General features: G+C 41.1%; 1 protein-coding gene across 4 annotated transcripts in view; it reads right to left on the bottom strand.

The window, feature by feature from the left end:
- The window catches only part of LOC106584010 (microtubule-associated serine/threonine-protein kinase 2), a 160,715-nt gene that overhangs the window by 95,794 nt on the left and 44,849 nt on the right, over positions 1-20,072 (bottom strand). Inside the window, exon 1 of one of the 4 annotated variants that reach the window (XM_045706494.1) lies at positions 6,607-6,928. The exons of 2 other annotated variants lie outside the window; for them this stretch is intronic. In XM_045706494.1, the coding sequence (XP_045562450.1) occupies positions 6,607-6,680 (74 nt within the window). In that variant the 5' untranslated portion in view covers positions 6,681-6,928. Of the gene's footprint in view, positions 1-6,606; positions 6,929-20,072 lie in introns of those variants that run through there. One more of the 4 variants, XM_045706496.1, reaches the window with a different exon arrangement.

Genomic DNA, 20,072 nt, shown 5'->3' with positions numbered 1-20,072 from the left:
CAGCTGGCTAAACACGCAACGCACGCACCCTGGGATACCAATACAATGTAGAGACACAATATGAGTGACGTATGCACAGACAGAGACAGGTGGCCTGGACACAGCGAGGCTCCCTCCCTCACTTCATTGAGTCAGAGGAATAATTCATCGCCCCTAATCTGCTACCACAGAGAGAGAAGGAGTGATGAAGAAAGGAGGAGAGATAAGAAGAGAGAGGTTTAAAAGAGAGAGGATGAGAGCTCCATGGGGACATTCAGAAAGCACTGACTAGGTCTGGACATGTTACAGAACATTCTTTCACACATTCCCATCTCTCAAGCATCTCTCAAGCTACTCCTCAGAGCTGGTGCACGAACACAACACAGTATACCTTGTTACTGCCTCCCTCCCAATTGACTCAGCTAACAGCACTGAGACACCCACAGCCAGGCCAGGTGTCCCTGTCACACAGCTATCTGTCATCACACTAAACATGGTATTGGCGGTAGCATATCACACATCACAGCAATAATCTACCGTATCATATAACTCCATGCAAGAGAACTCACCTAAGCAGCCACCAACTATTTCAGTTGATTGCACTAGCACATGATTTGGTAGCACCAATTGTTTGCTGATGTGTGCCCATAATGACCTGACCTGTGTCCCATAACATTCCACACCAGGCTAATAAAGATTAGTCATCTTTTAAACTAGCATGTCCTTATAGGGCTTGACATTCAGGTAAATTTGCCAGTGGTACAGCGGGCCAGTGCCAAATAAAAGTTACTGGCCAGAATGAAAAGAATACTGCCCGGGAAAGTGGATAATGCGTACCTCATTTAAATGTTATCTTTATTACGGGCTGAGCAAGTAGCCGATAGCCTATAATGACCTACCCTCCATACACAAATAATTACATTTTAACTTGACAATGTCATATTTACATTGATTGTTTGAAGGGAAAACCAAAAACCTGTGCGCAATCTCAAAAAGGGTGTTATTGTTAGCGATTTTGAACAGTCACTCTACAGTTGTAAGGCCCTATCAAATCTGTTTAATCTTTTGCTAAATTCAGTTTTTCATTTCCAGGTTTCCGAGTCTTCCTAATTTTTCAGTTCCTCTCCCACATTTTTATAAATTGGATGTTCTAAGTCCACAAGAATTCTAAAACTACATCAGGATACCACTTGAGGTCTGGGACCAATCAGGCAAACATTATTGGGAGGGTGTAGAGCCCTTTAATTCAATTGTGCTTTTAGCAAGAGAGTTTGGCTAGCTGTGTTTTTGTACTGTACAATGAACAGTGCAGGCTGCAAGTACATGTGATGTCAGAGTTTGCAAGACAAATGCCCCACTATTGATATAAATCATCAGATATAATTCTGCCAGGTAGGCCTACTTTGCTGTCAACATTTAATTGGGAAGGTTGTTTGGAAAAGCTTTTACACCTTTTCATTCAAACAGTGCATGATGAATGAATAGATCATTGCAAAGATTCAACCAAGACTTTGGATCAAACTTTTTGAATACCTGGTCTGCAAACCCATTGTTGCATACCCATTGCTTTTTGAATAAATCTTGATACAAAAAATCGTGAACCAAAAACTGACGTGACCAGCAAAAAAAAAAATCACTGGCACCCTCGTGACCAATTAGAAATTGATGTCGCACTGCCAAGTCAAAGGGTTACAAATGCAAGTGTTTTGGTCACAGTTTTGAGCCCTTCTAAGTCCTACATGCACACATGTGCACGCGCTCACATATGCGGTCACACACATGCTCCCAGACACGATCACACACACACGCAGGGGCTAGGTTAAGGTGAGCAGTAGGGTTGCTGCTATGTAAACAGGCGTTAGGATTATCAGAGATAGATAGTCTGTGAATGAGACAGGGGTTATCTACTATGCAATTACCATTCACGTACAGGGCGCTGTCACCCTGTCACAGAGTCACACACACCAACACACTACGCAGTGACAGCGGCAGGAGCAGAGTTGACAGGAGAGATAAATGAACAAACAGTGAGCAAACAGCTGCGTAGGTGGCTCATTAAACTCACCCTGCTGTGGTATCATACACACACACACACACACACACACACACACACACACACACACACACACACACACACACACACATACACAAATATCTAAGATCAGTCATACACACACACATACACAAATATCTAAGATCAGTTAGATCATATCTAAGACCAACAGAGCCCAGTGGCTGTAGACAACGCACATACAGTATCAGTCAAAAGTTTGGACACACTTACTCATTCAAGGGTTTTTCTTTAATTTTACTATTTTCTACATTGTAGAATAATAGTGAAGACATCAACACTATGAAATAGCACATATGGAATCATGTAGTAACCAAAAAACTGTTAAACAAATCAAAATATATTTTATATTTGAGATTCTTCAAAGTAGCCACCCTTTGCCTTGATGACAGCTTTGCACACTCTTGGCATTCTCTCAACCAGCTTCATGAGGTAGTCAGATGGAATGCATTTCAATCAGATGGAATGCATTGTAACCCTTTGACTTGGCAGTGCGACATCAATTTCTAATTGGTCACGAGGGTGCCAGTGAATTTTTTTGTTGTTGCTGGTCACGTTAGTTTTTGGTTCATGATTTTTAACCTGTTAAATTTTTAAGGTATAGGGGGCGGTATTTTCATTTTCGGATGAAAAGCGTGCCCAGAGTAAACTGCCTAATACTCGGGCCCAGAGTCAAATATTTGCATATTATTAGTAGATTTGGATAGAAAACACTCTGAAGTTTCTAAAACTGTTTGAATGATGTCTGTGAGTATAACAGAACTCATATGGCAGGCAAAAACCTGAGAAGAATCCAACCAGGAAGTTGGAAATCTCAGAATTGTAGTTCTTCTTTTGAATCCCTATCGAAACTAGTGTCTGTGGGGTCACGTTGCACTTCCTAATGCTTCCATTGGCTGTCAACAGCCTTTAGAAACGTGTTTCATCCTTCTCCTGTTACTGGGCATAAAATATGAGCTCAGTCAATGAGTGGACTGCCTGGGACCAGTGAGTTGTTTACTGCGCGGGCACGTTTCGCGCGCCACTCCTTCTTTTTCCTCTGTAATGAATACGCTACTGTCCGGTTGGAATATTATCGACGTTTTATGTTAAAAAGACCATAAGGATTGATTGTAAACAACGTTTGACATGTTTCTACGAACGGTAATGGAACTATTTGACTTTTTGTGTCTGGATTTACGCTCGCGCGTTATGCCTTTGGATAGTGATCTGAACACACGAACAAAACGGAGGTATTTGGACATACATTTTGAGTATTTCGAACAAAAATTAAATTTCTTGTGGAAGTAGGAGTCCTGGGAGTGCATTCTGACGAAGATCAGCAAAGGTAAGAGAATATTTATAATACTAATTCTGAGTTTAGTTGACCCCAGAACTTGGCGGGTATCTGTATAGCTTGCTTTGATGGCTGAGCTATGTAGAATATTGAAAAATGTGCTTTCTCCATAAAGCTATTTTAAAATCTGACACAGCGGTTGCATTAAGGAGAAGTATATCTATAATTCTTTCAATAACTGTTGTAAATTTTATCAACGTTTATGGTGAGTATTTTTGTAAATGAATGTGCTCATTCACCGAATGTTTTGGTGGAAATACATTTTCTGAACATCACGCGCCAATGTAAATTGGGGTTTTTGGATATAAATATGAACTTTATCGAGCAAAACATACATGTATTGTGTAACATGAAGTCCTATCAGTGTCATCTGACGAAGATCATCAAAGGTTAGTGAATATTTTAGCTGTATTTTTGTTTTTTGTGATGCATGTCCTTGCTTGGAAAATGGCTGTGTGGTTTTTCTTGTGAAGTTTATGTCCTAACATAATCTAATTTTATGCTTTCCCCGTAAAGCCTTTTTCAAATCGGACAATGTGGTTAGATTAACGAGAAGTTTATCTTTAAAATGGTGTAAAATAGTTGATTATTTGAGAAAATGAAATTATGACATTTTTGCTGTTTTGTATTTTGTGCCATGCTATTTCACTGGTTGTTGAATAGTGTGTCCCGCAGGTGGGACGCTAGCGTCCCACGTAGCCCATAGAAGTTAAAAGTTAATTTGTGGAATTTCTTTCCTTCTTAATGTGTTTGAGCCAATCAGTTGTGTTGTGACAAGGTAGTGGTAGTATAGAAGATTTGGTAAAAGACCAAGTCCATATTATGGAAAGAACAGCACAAATAAGCAAAGAGAAACGACAGTCCATCATTACTTTAAGACATGGTCAGTCAATCCAGAAATGTCAAGAACTTTGAAAGTTTGTTCAAGTACAGTCGCAAAAACCATCAAGCGCTATGATGAAACTGGCTCTCATGAGGACCGCCACAGGAAAGCAAGAGCCAGAGTTACCTCTGCTGCAGAGGATAAGTTCATTAGAGTTACCAGCCTCAGAAATTGCAGCCCAAATAAATGCTTCACAGAGTTCAAGTAACAGACACATCTTAACATCAACTGTTCAGAGGAAACTGTGTGAATCAGGCCTTCATGGTCAAATTGCTGCAAAGAACCCACTACTAAATGACACCAATAATAAGAAGAGACTGGCTAGGGCCAAGAAACACGAGCAGGAAGGGAAAGGGAAAGGGGAATACCTAGTCAGTTGTACAACGGAATGCCTTCAACTGAAATGTGTCTTCCGCAATGGAGATTAGACCAATGGAAATCTGTCTTTTGGTCTGATGAGTACAAATTTGAGATTTTTGGTTCCAACCGCAGTGTCTTTGTGAGACGCCGAGTAGGTGAAAGGATGATCTCCGCATGTGTGGTTCCCACCATGAAGTATGGAGGAGGAGGTGTGATGGTGCTTTGCTAGTGACACTATCTGTGATTTATTTAAATTCAAGGCACACAACCAGCATGGCTACCACAGCATTCAGCAGCGATACGCCATCCCATCTGGTTTGCGCTTAGTGAGACTATCATTTGTTTTTCAACAGGACAATGACCCAACACACCTCCAGGCTGTGTAAGGGCTATTTGACCAAGAAGGAGAGTGATGGAGTGCTGCATCAGATGACCTGGCCTCCACAATCACCCTACCCCAACCGAATTGAGATGGTGAGTTGGACCGCAGAGTGAAGACAAAAATGCCAACAAGTGCTCAGCAAATGTGGGAACTCCTTCAAGACTGTTGGGAAAGCATTCCAGGTGATGCTAGTTGAGAGAATACGCCAAGTGTGTGCAAAGCTGTTATCAAGACAAAAGGTGGCTACTTTGAAGAATCTCAACTATAAAATATATTTTGATTGGTTTAACACTTTTTTGCTTACTACATGATTCCATATGTGTTATATCATAGTTTTGATGTCTTCACTATTATTCTACAATGTAGAAAATAGTAAAAAAATTAAGAAAAGCCCTTGTATGAGTAGGTGTGTACAAACTTTTGACAGGTACTGTACATACACACTTCACAGGTGTGAGCCACATAGAGCAGGAGAGATCTGAGGAATTATACGACAGCAGATCAAACTGAGAGCAGAGATGGAGAACATTTCCAGAGCGAGTGAGGGGCAGTGCTCACATCACCAGCACAGTCAAACTAAGGGGGTTTCAGTTTGCTAGAATGGCTACATCCATAGTCTAGCTGCTCTAGCAGTTCCATGTCAAGTCCATAAAACTACAGTGAATCAGTGAGAGTGAGCCTAACCATGCCTGCCCACTCACTCACCCCCTAGGCAGCACAGCACAGCACAGCACACTATTACTATGCAAGAGTCACTTTGTCCCTGCCTAACCCCCTGTCTGTCTATCTGTCTGTTTGTCTGTCTGCCCAGAATGTGTCTAAGCGTTTAGAAAACTCTTAGAAAAAAGAGTTCCAAAAGGGTTATTCGGCTGTCCCCATAGGATAACCCTTTTTGGTTCCAGGTAGAACCCCCTGTGGAATGGGTCATATATGGAAGCCAAAAGGGTTCAACCTGGAACCAAAAATGGTTCTTCAAAGGGTTCTCCTATGGGGACAGCCAAAGAATCCTTTTAGGTTCTGGATAGCACCTTTTGTTCCTAAGAGTGTACACTGTTGACTGTAGAGAGATATGAAGTGTGTCTGTGTGTGAGTGTGTGTTACAAAGCTCACTGTTATTAACAGGGAGTTAGACATTTGCTGGTACTGTAAGTACAGCTCTGTATTGCCTGTCTAAAAGCCACATCTACATATTAAAAGAAAGAGAGAGAGAAACCGAGAGAGAAAAAGAGAAACCGAGAGAGGGAAACAGAGAGCGAGAGAGACAGAGATAGGGAGGGAGAGAGCAAAAGAACTGCGCTAAATGTGCGCAATATGGTTAGATCATACCTCACAAATGTTCAAAACAAGGAAACTCTAATCCTCACAAAGCGCCAGCAACTGCATGCAACCTATTATCCCTAAACCAGACTGGCAAAAGTCATTTCCTGACCTTCATCTTAAAACCAAGTCCAGCAGAAAACACACCGGAGAGAAAGAGGGAGAGGAGACGCATTTAAAAAGAGGAAGAGGAAAAAGGGGTAAGGAGACACATTATAGAGACAGACAAATTAAAACTGAGAAAGCAAGGGATCAGAGAAGAGGAAATGGAGAGATACCTCTTGGATCGGCGCAGCATGCTTCTCTCCGGCAGGGAAAAATTGGAGAGCACGGTCCAAAAAGAGTCAGACATGGTCCTGCAGCTCCACACACATGGCTGTCACACACACACACAGAGATGGCACTGCCCGCCAGCCTCTGAACACACAGACACACGTACGCCAGCTACTGGCAGCAGGCAGGCAGACAGGCAGCTTGGACAGATGGATAGGATGCGGCTTCTGCTTCCTAAACTAAAGCTAAAACTGCTGCTGGTCTCAACCTGCACCGCTAGCTACCGCTGATCTGAGCAACCTCAGTGTGCTCTCTCCCTCTCAATCTCTTTCTCAATTTATCTGCCTGACAGTCTCTCTCCTCCTCCCCTCTGTCTCGCCCCTCCCTCCCTCCCTCCCTCCCTCCCTCCCTCCCTCCCTCCCTCCCTCCCTCCCTCCCTCCCTCCCTCCCTCCCTCCCTCCCTCCCTCCCTCCGGCTCAGTGACCAGCCTCTCTCTCTCTCATCCTCCCTCACTCCCTTTAGCTCAGTGGCCAGCCTCTCTCCGTGGATCACATTTAAAGGTGCAGCCTGCGTAAACACCTATTAACTCTACTGCCAGTGCTTTCTCTGCACCATCTACCGCCCATCTGGGGTGTGTGTGGTGTGTGTGTGTGTGCATGCAAAGTATTAGGGAGCCCAAGGAGAAACAAACTCATTATCAGACAGAACAGAACATAGTGGATTTAAGGTTTACCTTCTCAGTAGAAACAAATATTTCTCTCTATGTATTACACAGCTGGCCGATCAGCTACCTGCCCTTTAGTAGTGTGTGTAATGAAAGGTACCAGCCAGCAACAGATCAGAAAACAAGACAAGATAGAAGGGAAAAAAAGATAGCAGGGAAGTTTGTGTGGGGGCAGGTGAGCGTGCTAGTGTCAGTTGCGTGACAGTGCTGGGGTAGTGCTGTGTGCCTAATGCTTATGGCTCCTGTTTCCACCAGGCTAACTAACAGAGGAATAAGTTAGCAGTAGCACCTCAGAGAAAGAACAGAAGCTAGCAGAGCGTGACAGACACAGGCAGCAGGGTCACCAAAGGTGTTTAGAACTAACTCAAGATAGACCACAGCCTGTTGTTTCCAATGGGAGCAAATGAATCATAGTGGGCAAAACAAGCAAGGAGCTGAGATCCTATTGGTATCTTTCTAGCATGTATTTGCATATTTACATTAAGGAACGCCTACTCTGTGAAGTGCGCGTGTGCAATAACTCAATTCGCCCTTGCACTCCTAAACAACACAATTTATAGAAACTTTGGCAAAGGGTAAAGTCTACGAAGCATAGTTCACTCTGTTAATGACTAGTTCTGGGAACAGAAAACTGTATTGAGATCAAATGTTCCATCAATGACAAAATTAGTAGAATGTCGGCCAAAATCCATCTTGCTCCATCTTCTCCCATTGCCGGCCACTGGGCTTCATCTCATCACCATATATTTTAAACCTAAGCTACCGTGCATACCTATATAACATAGGTACATGACATAATGATGCCTCGTAAAATGTTGCACTACACGTGCAACACAGCATTCCTAACCTAGCCCACACAATGTCTGCTGTGTGGATCGAGCAGTCAACAAGTCCAGCTGTCATTTGAAAGAGTAAGAAAATTTCAGTGGGACAACTCAAAGGCGAAATCCATTAAAGCCAAGATAACGGAATTTATTGCCCTTGACAATCAATTGTTCTCTGTTGTGGGTGATGTTGGCTTTCGCCGACTGGTCGAGCATCGGTACACACTACCAAGTGCGCTATTTTTCAGATGTTGCCCTACCGGAGTTACACAATAATAGCGTCACTGCTATTAGCTTCATGACATACATATTATGGAATGCCGTTTGGGTCTTTACGTGTCAAAAAAAGATACAGTAGCACTGTCAAAGCTGTACAAAAAAGTCTGCAAACAAGCAAACACCGGCCACAAATGATGTGTTTACAATACCGCGTTGGTAATAAAGCATAATTTGTTCGACCGCAACTTCTGGGGTAGCGAGTTTTAGCTTGGTACCTAGCTAGCACCAATACAACCAGCCTGAAAACAATGACCAGTAGAAACTGCAGTCATTTTCATTATTCTTAGCAATGATTTAGGAATCCTTGTGAGTAAGTATTAGCTAGGTTGCCACTTGTTGTTCGCCTATTGAAATTGAACTTCAGTTCATGAAAATAAATAGCTAGCCAGCTACTTAACCTGGTTGCCCAAAGCTAACGTTATAAGCAGCCACCTAGCTTCATCTGGCTAGTGACGCTCGACCGGACCGGGTTATGTGACTATTGACTGTACGTTTGTTTATGTGTAACTCTGTGTTGTTGTTTTTGTTGCACTGCTTTGCATTATCTTGGCCAGGTCGGAGTTGTAAATTAGATCTTGTTCTCAACTGGCCTACCTGGTTAAATAAAGGTGAAATAAAAAAATACATGAAACTGTGTTGTGAAGCTAATCACAATAAGGATTAGACACAATAGTGGGATTTGTGGTGTGCCTTCAAAATAAAAGAATGTCATTGACAGTGATGCAAATTAATACAAATAGTAGAATTATGCCATACTTTAATTTTTGAAGGCTAACAGCAAAGTCCAGTACTGTGGCTAGTCCTTATTGTGGCTAGCCTCACATAGATGTGTCCGACCACCATTAATCACATAAGAACTGTCTTATAAATTAGGGTTATTTCAGATGACACCTAGCTATATAGTTAGCTAACTAATTGCTACTGAAACAGATGTCGTCTTGCTATGTTTTTGGGGAAGAACATTGTTTGCATCCATGAGCTAGCTAGCTTTTTTTTATGACCAGCACTGAAGGTGCGTGAGATAACTTTACCAGCATCATAGCATACGTATTGATGAATCGTTGTGACATATGAAATATGAGTGATAGTGTAATCAATGTGTAATAACTATGTAAAAAATGTATGAACGTGTTAAATTATTATGTGACGTGCAGTCATATTCAGGTCCTCATTGGTCAACAAGCTTATTTGACACTCAAATAGTGTTATTTGACACTTCAAATAGTGTAATTTTTCCCATCTTTTTTGACATGCAAAGACCCAAACGGCATTCCATAGAAATCCTGGTTGAGAATGAAATGACCGAACAAATGAACAACAAAACAGCACAGCAAGTAAGTGAAAGAAATAGGTATTGATTATGTTTTACTGGTAATGGGGACATACGTAAATGGTCAGTGTGGTGTGTGTGTGTGTAACCTTTATTTAACTAGGCAAGTCAGTTAAGAACGAATTCTTATTTACAATGACAGCCAATTGTGCGCCGCCGTATGGGACTCCCAATCACGGCCGGATGTGATATAGCCTGGATTCGAACCAGGGACTGTAGTTACGCCTCTTACACTAAGATGCAGTGCCTTAGACTGCTGCGTCCATGTGTGTGTGTTAACTATTTAACTGTACTAGAATGCTTAAAAGGCCACTAACATTTTTAATATCGGTTATCGGTACCGGGTTTTTTTGGCAAGGAAAATATCGGATATCGGCCAAAAATGTCATATAGGTGCATCACTAATCTACACCATTCGTGCCTTAATGTCCTGTCCTGTACATGAATGTCTTGGATGTCCCGTACATGCAAGTCCCTTGGAAGTACGCAAGGCAATCTTATGGAACCAAAGAGGCCCTGTACACTAGTATGTTATCATGTGGCATATAAACATTAAAAGGATACTTCAGGATTTTGGCAATGAGGCACTTTGTCAACTTCCCCAGAGTCAGATGAACTCGTGGATACTATGTTTATGTTTCTGTGTGCGGTTTGAAGGAAACTGTTAACTACAGTGTCTTCAGAAAGTATTCAAACCCGTTTACTTTTTCCACATTTCTGTGTGTTACAGCCAGAATTTAAAATGATTAATTTGAGATTTTTTTGTCACTGGCTTACACACAATTCCCCATAATGTCAAAGTGGGATAATGTTTTTTGCAATTTTTACAAATTAATTAAAAATGAAAAGCTGAAATGTCTTGAGTGAATAAGTATTCAATCCCCTTTGTTATAGCAAGCCTAAATATGTTCAGGAGTAAAAATGTGCTTAACAAGTCACAAAATAAGTTGCATGGATAAAAGTGTTTGACTTTAATGACTACCTCATCTTTGTACCCCACAAATACAATTATCTGTAAGGTCCTCCAGTCGAGCAGTACATTTCAAACACCAATTCAATCACAAAGACCAGGGAGGTTTTGCAATACCTCGCAATGATGGGCACCTATTGGTAGTGTGCAAAGCTGTCATCAAGACAAAGGGTGTCTACTTTGAAGAAATTCAAATATAAAATATATTTTGATTTGTTTAAACACTTTTTTGTTTACTACATAATTTCATATGTGTTATTTCATAGTTTTGATGTCTTCACTATTATTCTACAATGTAGAAAAAGAAAAGAAAAAGAAGGAAAACCCTTGGATGAGTAGGCATGTCCAAACTGTTGACTGGTATGTGGACACACTTCAAATTAGTGGATTTGACTACTTCAGCCACCCGTTGCTGACAGGTGTATAAAATCGAGCACACAGCCATGCAATCTCCATATCAAATCAAATCAAATGTATTTATATAGCCCTTCTTACATCAGCTGATATCTCAGAGTGCTGTACAGAAACCCAGCCTAAAACCCCAAACAGCAAGTAATGCAGGTGTAGAAGCACCATAGACAAATCTTGGCAGTAGAATGGCCTTACTGAAGAGCTCAGTAACTTTCAACTTGGCACCGTTATAGGATGGCACCTTTCCAACAAGTCAGTTCGTCAAATTTCTGCCTTGCCCCGGTCAACTGTAAGTGCTGTTAATTGTGAAGTGGCACGTCTAGGAGCAACAACAGCTCAGTCGCAAAGTGGTAGGCCACACAATCTCACATAACAGGACCGCCGAGTGCTGAAGCACGTAAAAATTGTCTGTCCTCGGTTGCAACACTCACTATCGAGTGCCAACTTGCCTCTGGAAGAACGTCAGCACAATAACTGTTTGTCGGGAGCTTCATGAAATGGGTTTCCATGGCCGAGGAGACACACTCAAGCCTAAGATCACCATGTGCAATGCCAAGCGTCGGCTAGAGTGGTGTAAAGCTCGCCGCCATTGGACTCTGGAGCAGTGGAAATGCATTCTCTGGAGTGATAAATCCCGCTTCACCATCTGGCAGTCCAACAGACTAATCTAGGTTTGGCGGATGCCAGGAGAAAGCTACCTGCCCGAATGCATAGTGCCAACTGTAAAGATTGGTGGAGTAGGAATAATGGTCTGGGCCTGTTTTTCATTGTTCGGGTTACGCCCCACAGCATACAATGACATTCTAGACGATTCTGTGCTTCCAACTTTGTGGCAATAGTTTGGGGAAGAACTTGACTGGCCTGCACAGAGCCCTGACCTCCATCGAACATCTTTGGGATGAATTGGAACGCCGACTGCGAGCAAGGCCTAATTGCCCAACATCAGTGCCCGACCTTACTAATGCTCTTATGGCTGAATGAAAGCAAGTCCCCGCAGCAATGTTCCATCATCTAGTGGAAAGCCTTATTTCCCTCATTAACATGCAAATCAATTTATAACATTTCTGACATGCTTTTTTCTGGATATTTTTGTTGTTATTCTGTCTCTCACTGTTCAAGAAACCTACCTTTAAAATTATAGACTGATCCTTTCTTTGTCAGTGGGCAAATGTACAAAATCAGCAGGGGATCAAATACTTTTTTTCCCCCACTGTAGGAGATGGAGAAAACACCAGTCTTGATTACATCGTCAAACTAAGGGCAACTATGCATGGCATCAGACAGGAGACCATACTGGTAAGATTTTCAGATATTACACATCTAAATTTGACAGGAAGTGGTTTCATTTCAATTGTACTGTTAGCTAGCTAACGTTAGCTGGCTGGGTCGTTATACACATAAGTGCGCTCTGAATGCGAAACCACAGATAGAGCGATAGGGCGAGTAATGTTCAGTGAACTGTTCTCTCTCTCTTAGATGTCAGGAAGTAGCTGGTAAGTTAGTAACAGAACGGTTGGATCAACCCTTAAAGAGATGGGTGGGGCTAGGGCTTAAGAGGGTGTGAACAATGCTGAATGGGTGTAGACAAAATAGGGCTCTACAATATCAGCACCAAAACATTGAAAGACGGTTTTCTCAAAAGTGAGTTTACAAGTTGATCAACTTTCAAAACATAATTACTTTCCCATTGTTTCCTCAAAGGCAGTGTATGATATAGCATTTTGTAGCTCTGAGTCTCTACTTTTAACTATGTAAAAACAGAAATTCAAATGTTGCTACATAAGCCCGAATCCAGGTGGTGAATCACATATAAGTCCATAAGAATGACGGACAGATAGCAGATCATGCCAGCAAACCGCAACCAATTTGACCCCATCACAGCAGCCTGTCTGCGAGCAGTGAAGCAGCCTCTATAATAAAGTAGGAGCAATGGATATGTGATCATCCATGTGTCCTGATTCTCTCGGTACCCAACAGCTTCTGCTGTCCATATTTCTTTGGATTCATTGGGAAACACGCCTCACCCTCTCTTTAAACCCAGCATCTTTGATGCCCTCACTCGTCAAGGGTGAGCGTCGACAGTGTGATTTTTAGAACATACATCATTTCCAGGGGCAAGGGTCGAGGAAGGTACTTAAACTTTTTTGTAAATGGGTCCTGGATCGGCGGCCTGTACTGCAGAAGGGCAGTTGGTGGTCTAGTTAGGCCCAGACCGCTACTTGCAATGTTGCTATGGGATACAAGGTTAATATCATAGAGATCCTATTAAATTACAAGAGGGGAATGTCAAGCATTTAAAGTTACAGAAATGGGCAAAACAAATGGCAGCCATCTTGGTCAGGGAGAAATATAAAACCAGTCTAATTGGAATAAATGGCAGTAGAGGCTTAGGGGATGCATTTCCTGCTTTTACTTATGCAGAAAAATAGATATAAGCCATGTTATGTATCAGAAACTGTGTAATAGAATTATAGTCAACTTTCAATATTGTGATATAATTATAAATACAGTTAAACACATTTACAGTATAAATAGCCTCTAAAATATATGTAAACAGATCATAAATGTCTCAGATTTTGTTTTATTGGAAAGCTGTGAGTGCTATTACAGTTGAAGTCAGAAGTTTACATACACCTTAGCCAAATACATGTAAACTCAGTTTTTCACAATTCCTGACATTTAATCCTAGTAAAAATTCCCTGTCTTAGGTCAGTTAAGATCACCAATTTATTTTAAGAATGTGAAATGTCAGAATAATAGTAGACAGATGGATTTATTTCAGCTTTTATTTCTTTCATCACATTCCAGTGGGTCAGAAATGTACATACACTCAATTAGTATTTGGTAGCATTGCCTTGAAATTGTTTAACTTGGGTCAAATGTTTCGGGTAGCCAACAATAAGTTGGATGAATTTTGGCCCATTCCTCCTGACAGAGCTGGTGAGTCAAGTTTGTAGGCCTCCTTGCACACACACGCTTTTTCAGTTCTGCCCACAAATGTTCTATAGGATTCATGTCAGGGCTTTGTGATGGCCACTCCAATACCCTGACTTTGTTGTCCTTAAACCATTTTGCAACAACTGCAAAATGGACAATGCTTGGACAATGCTTGGGGTCATTGTCCATTTGGAAGACCCATTTGCGACCAAGCTTTAACTTCCTGACTGATGCCTTGAGATATTGCTTCAATATATCCACATACTTTTCCTGCCTCACGATGCCATCTATTTTGTGAAGTGCACCAGTCCCTCCTGCAGCAAAGCATCCCCACAAAATGATGCTGCCACACCCGTGCTTCACGGTTGGGATTTTGTTCTTCAGCTTGCAAGCCTCCCCCTTTTTTCTCCAAACATAACGATGGTCATTATGGCCAAACAGTTCTATTTTTGTAGAACTAATTTCATATGTTATTTCATAGTTTTGATGTCTTCACTATTATTCTACAATGTAGAAAATAGTAAAAATAAAGAAAAACCCTTGAATGTGGTGTGTCCAAACTTTTAACTGGTACTGTGTTGTCATACATATTTGTAGCCTACCATTTGTATTTTATATTTATATCTTTGCTTATTCAATCTCGTCACAAACATAGGCCTATGGCATTGCAGCAAATTCTCGATTTAAAAACATCTTATCTATGCTTCTGAACCAAAAACTTGTGTGTCTTGATTGTTGACCAGTCATCAGCATTGGCGCACAAAGGTGGGCGCACATATCCAGATTAGTGACCAGAAAGCGCTTGTTTAATTTTCTCTGGTTTGCCTGGCAAAAACAGGGTACCCTACCTACTTTAATATTATCCATATAAAGTACCTTTTAGTAATCTGCTACGGACGCATCTTTGTCACAACAATAGGCTACCTGTTGACTTCATTGATCATTTTCATTTTTCAGGTAGCCCTAGTTTGGGTGGGTTTTAATTATATACCTCAGTGGTGGTACTGGCAATGCAGTGCTTTTGGAAAGTACTCAGACCCCTTGATTTTTGCCACATTTTGTTACGTTACAGCCGTATTCTAAAATGGATTTAAAAAATGAAACATCTCAGCAATCTACACACAATAGCCCACAATGACTAAGCGAAAACAGGTTCTTAGAAATGTTTGCAAATTTATTAAACATAAAAAACATAAATACCGTATTTACATAAGTATTCAAAACCTTGGCTATAAGACTTAAAGTTGAGCTCAGCTGCATCCTGTTTCCATTGATCATCCTTGAAATGTTTCGGCAACTTGATTGGAGTCCACCTGTGGTAAATTCAATTCATTGGACATGATTTGGAAATGCACACACCTGTCTATATAAGGTCCCACAGTTGACAGTACATGTCAGAGCAAAAACCAAGCCATGAGGTCGAAGGAATTGTCCGTAGAGCTCCGAGATAGGATTGGGTCAAGGCACAGATCTGGGGAAAGGTACCAAAATATCTTTGCAGCATTGGAGGTCCCCAAGAAAACAGTTGCCTCCATCATTCTTAAATGGAAGAAGTTTGGAACCACCAAGACTCTTCCTAGAGCTGGACACCCGGCCAAACTGAGCAATCGGGGGAAGAGGGTCTTGGTCAGGGAGGTGACCAAGAACCCAATGGTCACTCTAACAGAGCTCCAGAGTTCCTCTGTGGAGATGGGAGAACCTTCCAAATGGACAACCATCTCAGCAGCACTCCACCAATCAAGCCTTTATGGTAGAGCGGCCAGACAGAAGCCACTCTTCAGTAAAAAGCACATCACAGCCCGCTTGGAGTTTGCCAAAAGGCACCTAAGGGTCTGATGAAACCAAGAGTCACGTCTGGAGGAAACCTGGCACCATCCCTACGGTAAAGCATGGTGGTGGCAGCATCATGCAGTGTGGATGTTTTTCTGCGGCAGGGACTGGGAGACTTGTGAGGATCGAGGGAAAGATGAACGGAGCAACGTACAGAGAGATCCTTGACGAAAATCTGCTCCAGCGCGATCAGGACCTCAGACTGGGGCGAAGGTTCACCTTCCAACAGGACAATGATCCTAAGCACACAGCCAAGACAATGCAGGAGTCTCTGAATGTAAGTGAGTGGCCAAGCAAGAGCCCGGACTTGAACCGGATCTAACATCTCTGGAGAGTCCTGAAAATAGCTGTGCAGAAACGCTCCCCATCCAAACTGACAGTTTGAGAGCATCTGTAGAGAAGAATGGGAGAAACTCCCAAAATACAGGTGTGCCAAGCTTGTAGCTTCATACCCAAGAAGACTTGAAGCTGTAATTGTTGCCACAGGTGCTTCAACAAAGTACTGAGTAAAGGGTCTGAATACTTATGTGAATGTTATATTTCATTTATTATAATTTTTTTTATAAATTAGCAAAACATTTCTTAAAACCTGTTTTGCTTTGTCATTATGGGGTATTGCGTGTAGATTGATGAGGACAAAAAAACAATTTAATACATTTTAGAATAAGGCTGTCACGTAACAAAATGTGGAAGAAGTCAAGGGGTTTGAATACTTTCCAAAGTATGCCTAAAGATAGCTGTAACATCAATGCTTATGGGGTGAAGATGTAACATTCTAGCAAATGAATTCCGATATTTGTGAGGACGAAAAAGGTTACAGACAGATCATGCTTTCCATCCGATCCTGCAACCTCCACTGCATACAGGTAGGCCGTATCGAATCATATGAAATGTTATTTTTCACATGCTTCGTAAACAACAGGTGTAGACTAACATTAAAATGCTTACCGGCCTTTCCCAACAATGCAGAGTGAAAAAAATGAGAAATAATAGAAAAAATTATAAAAAGAGAACTAAATACACAATGAGTAACGAATGAGAACTTGGCCATATGCACGAGTACCAGTACTGAGTCAATGTGCAGGGGTACAAGGTAATTGAGGTAGATATTTTTTTATTTTACTTTTATTTAACTAGGCAAGTCAGTTAAGAACAAATTCTTATTTACAATGACAGCCTAGGAACACTGGGTTAACTGCCTTGTTCAGGGGCAGAAAAACAGATTTTTACCTTGTCAGCTCGGGGATTTGATCTAGCAACCTTTCGGTTACTAGTCCAAAGCTCTAACCACTAGGCTACCTGCCACCTATATGTACATATAGGTATGGATAAAGTGACTAGGCAACAGGATAGATAATAAACAGTAGCAGCAGTGGGTATCTACAACTTAAAACCTACACAGTTCCTACATGTTCACTATTGAATTACAACACAATGCCTACACATCACTGCTGTGTGTCTACTCAATCCCTATTGAATTACTAGTGCCATGCCATCTGTGTGTGTAGTGTTGTGTCACTACTGATCACAAGTGAATTGCCCCTGCTCCTTTTTCTACATAAACCCTTTTGAATTACTATTGAAAACATTCACTTCTGTTAGCCTACTCAAAATCACTATTGACATCTTGTTGTTTTACTACTGTGTCACCAGTGGACTAGTGCACATTTTATTTCCTAAATGTTCTAACTGTAGCTGTATCATCAAAGAAGAAATGATACGCTCATACAAACATAATTTTTTTTATTATTAAATACCTATTCAATATTTACACTTTTTTCTTAATCCCTTTGAGGCCTTGTCTTCATTCAGCTTTGACTTAACTATCTTCAGATCCTCTTTTTTGTTGCAGCCACATTTCTCCACCACATAACCTTTCAGAAAATAAAGACAAGCAGAAGAGACAACCAATTATAAGCCGTTACCAATCATCTGCTAACAGAGGTCACATAAGACAACACAAAAAAAACATTTGATAAACAATGTTAATCTCATAAACAATGGCCTCTAGTCTTCTATTGTTGAGAGCCTCCTTGGCAACAGGTTAAGAGGTAAGTAGAATGGGTAAGTATACCAATATGAATATATTGTACATTTGCATACAAACACACATACTTATTAGCAGGGTTGGGTAGGTTACTTTCTAAATGTAATCCGTTACAATTACTAGATACCTGTCCAAAATTGTAATCAGTATTGTAACTTTTGGATTACCCAAACTCCGTAACATAATCTGATTACATTCCATTACTTTTAGATTACTTTCCCCCTGAAGAGACATTCGAAAAAGACAAAACTGTATGTTACCAATTGAACGACATCTATTGCAGGATAAATCAATGTTAAAGTTTACACAGCTGGCCATATATGGATGTTAAATTTTACTTTATGGGTTGGTTATGTAGGCTTCTTCTAACCCATCACTTTCTACTACATATAATAATACGATTAAATTATATCTTTACATTAAAAACCAAAGTCTATTAGAATTCCAGTCATTCCAATAAATGTTATACACCTTTATCTTCAAGAATAGGACTTGGAAATATGGAAGAATAGATTAGATTAATTATTTTACCTGAGCATGACCCCAAAACTAAGGACTTATTAGCCAGCCCTACTCTGTTGTTTATGATTTTGTTGTCATGGAGGACTGATTGGGCTCATTGATTCGAGTTGAAAAATAAATGCTGCACTTATGGAATGGCATAATTTGAGCACTATTGAAAAGTGATATTTACATGTGAAAAATTAATGCCATATGCTGCATTTGCTATAGGCCTATTGTTTACCTTTTTGTTGGTGACACTTTATCTTGATAATATGCAGCTGTTTAAAGGCCAAATCCACAGATGAAACAATAACAAAATGGTCGCCCCGCCTCTGTTTTGGTAAAAAGCTGAGGGATGGGCCTGGAGAAATGTAACCACTCTCAGATTAATAGACAGAGCTATAGATGCAAGGACTGATCCATAGATGCAAGGACTCATCCATGCCTACCGGGGAACAGTGGGTTAACTGCCTTGTTCAGGGGCAGAACGACAGATTTTTACCTTGTCAGCTCAGGGATTCGATAAGTATACTTTCAGTTACTGGCCCAACACTCTAACCACTAGGCTACCGGCCGCCCCAACATTGACAACAATCTCTATGACAATGGATAACAGCTAAGACTGTTTTGGCAAGCAATCGTTTGTGTTAAAAAGTTATAAAAAAACGCTAAACAATGACATGAAAGTATTCATAAAACATATAGGAAAGTTAAACTTACAGATGGTGTCAACATAATAGCTATGACAGACAGGATGACAAAGGACGGAAGATGACTACATTCAGGATTGTCCTACAGCCATCTACTTCCTGTTTTGTCTGGCTATAGAGTTGTGATACTTATTTACAACCTACATCAAGTAGTAAAAATCTCTACCTGATTGCTATAGACCAGGTATTCCCAAACTGGGGTACGTGGTATTCCCAAACAGGTATTCCCAAACTGGGCATACCCCAATGCCGTCGGGGGTATGACAAATACAAGGCAACATATTGTTGCCTGAGTAGACTCGTTTCACTGCCAAAAATAAAGTTAAACCATCTAGTATTCAGTGAAATAACAACACAATGTCAAATACAGGTAGCCTAGTCAAATAGTTAACATCCAATCACATTAACCGTTACTCTCTCGCCGGAATTCCACTAACGGTCTGTATGTAGCCAAACGTAGCTGCTGCTCCTTCCGTTTGCTCGAAAAAGGATAAATGGTTAAAAAAAAATGAAGGCCTGCGGCACAGCCAGAAGAGGACTGGCCACCCCTCATAGCCTGGTTCCTCTCTAGGTTTCTTCCTATGTTCTGGCCTTCCCAGGGAGTTTTTCCTAGCCACCGTGCTTCTACACTTGCATTGCATGCTGTTTAGGGTTTTAGGCTGGGTTTCTGTACAGCACTTTGAGATATCAGCTGATGTAAGAAGGGCTTTATTAATACATTTGATTTGATTTGTGTCCATAGAGACACATACCAGCTCTACTGGTAGTACTGCTACTACCAGCAGTACTAGACCTGCACCTGTCGACGACACAAGTTGTTCTGCTTCCACGAGCACATCCAATGGTAGCATCAGAAATTCTACATTTGTTGTTACCCCAGCTAGCATGGACACTGACACTTGTGA

Source organism: Salmo salar, chromosome ssa23 (genome assembly GCF_905237065.1).
Source record: "Salmo salar chromosome ssa23, Ssal_v3.1, whole genome shotgun sequence".
NCBI lineage: Eukaryota > Metazoa > Chordata > Actinopteri > Salmoniformes > Salmonidae > Salmo > Salmo salar.
The sequence above is the reverse complement of the archived record's forward strand: the minus strand, read 5'-3'. Positions and strand labels throughout refer to the sequence as shown.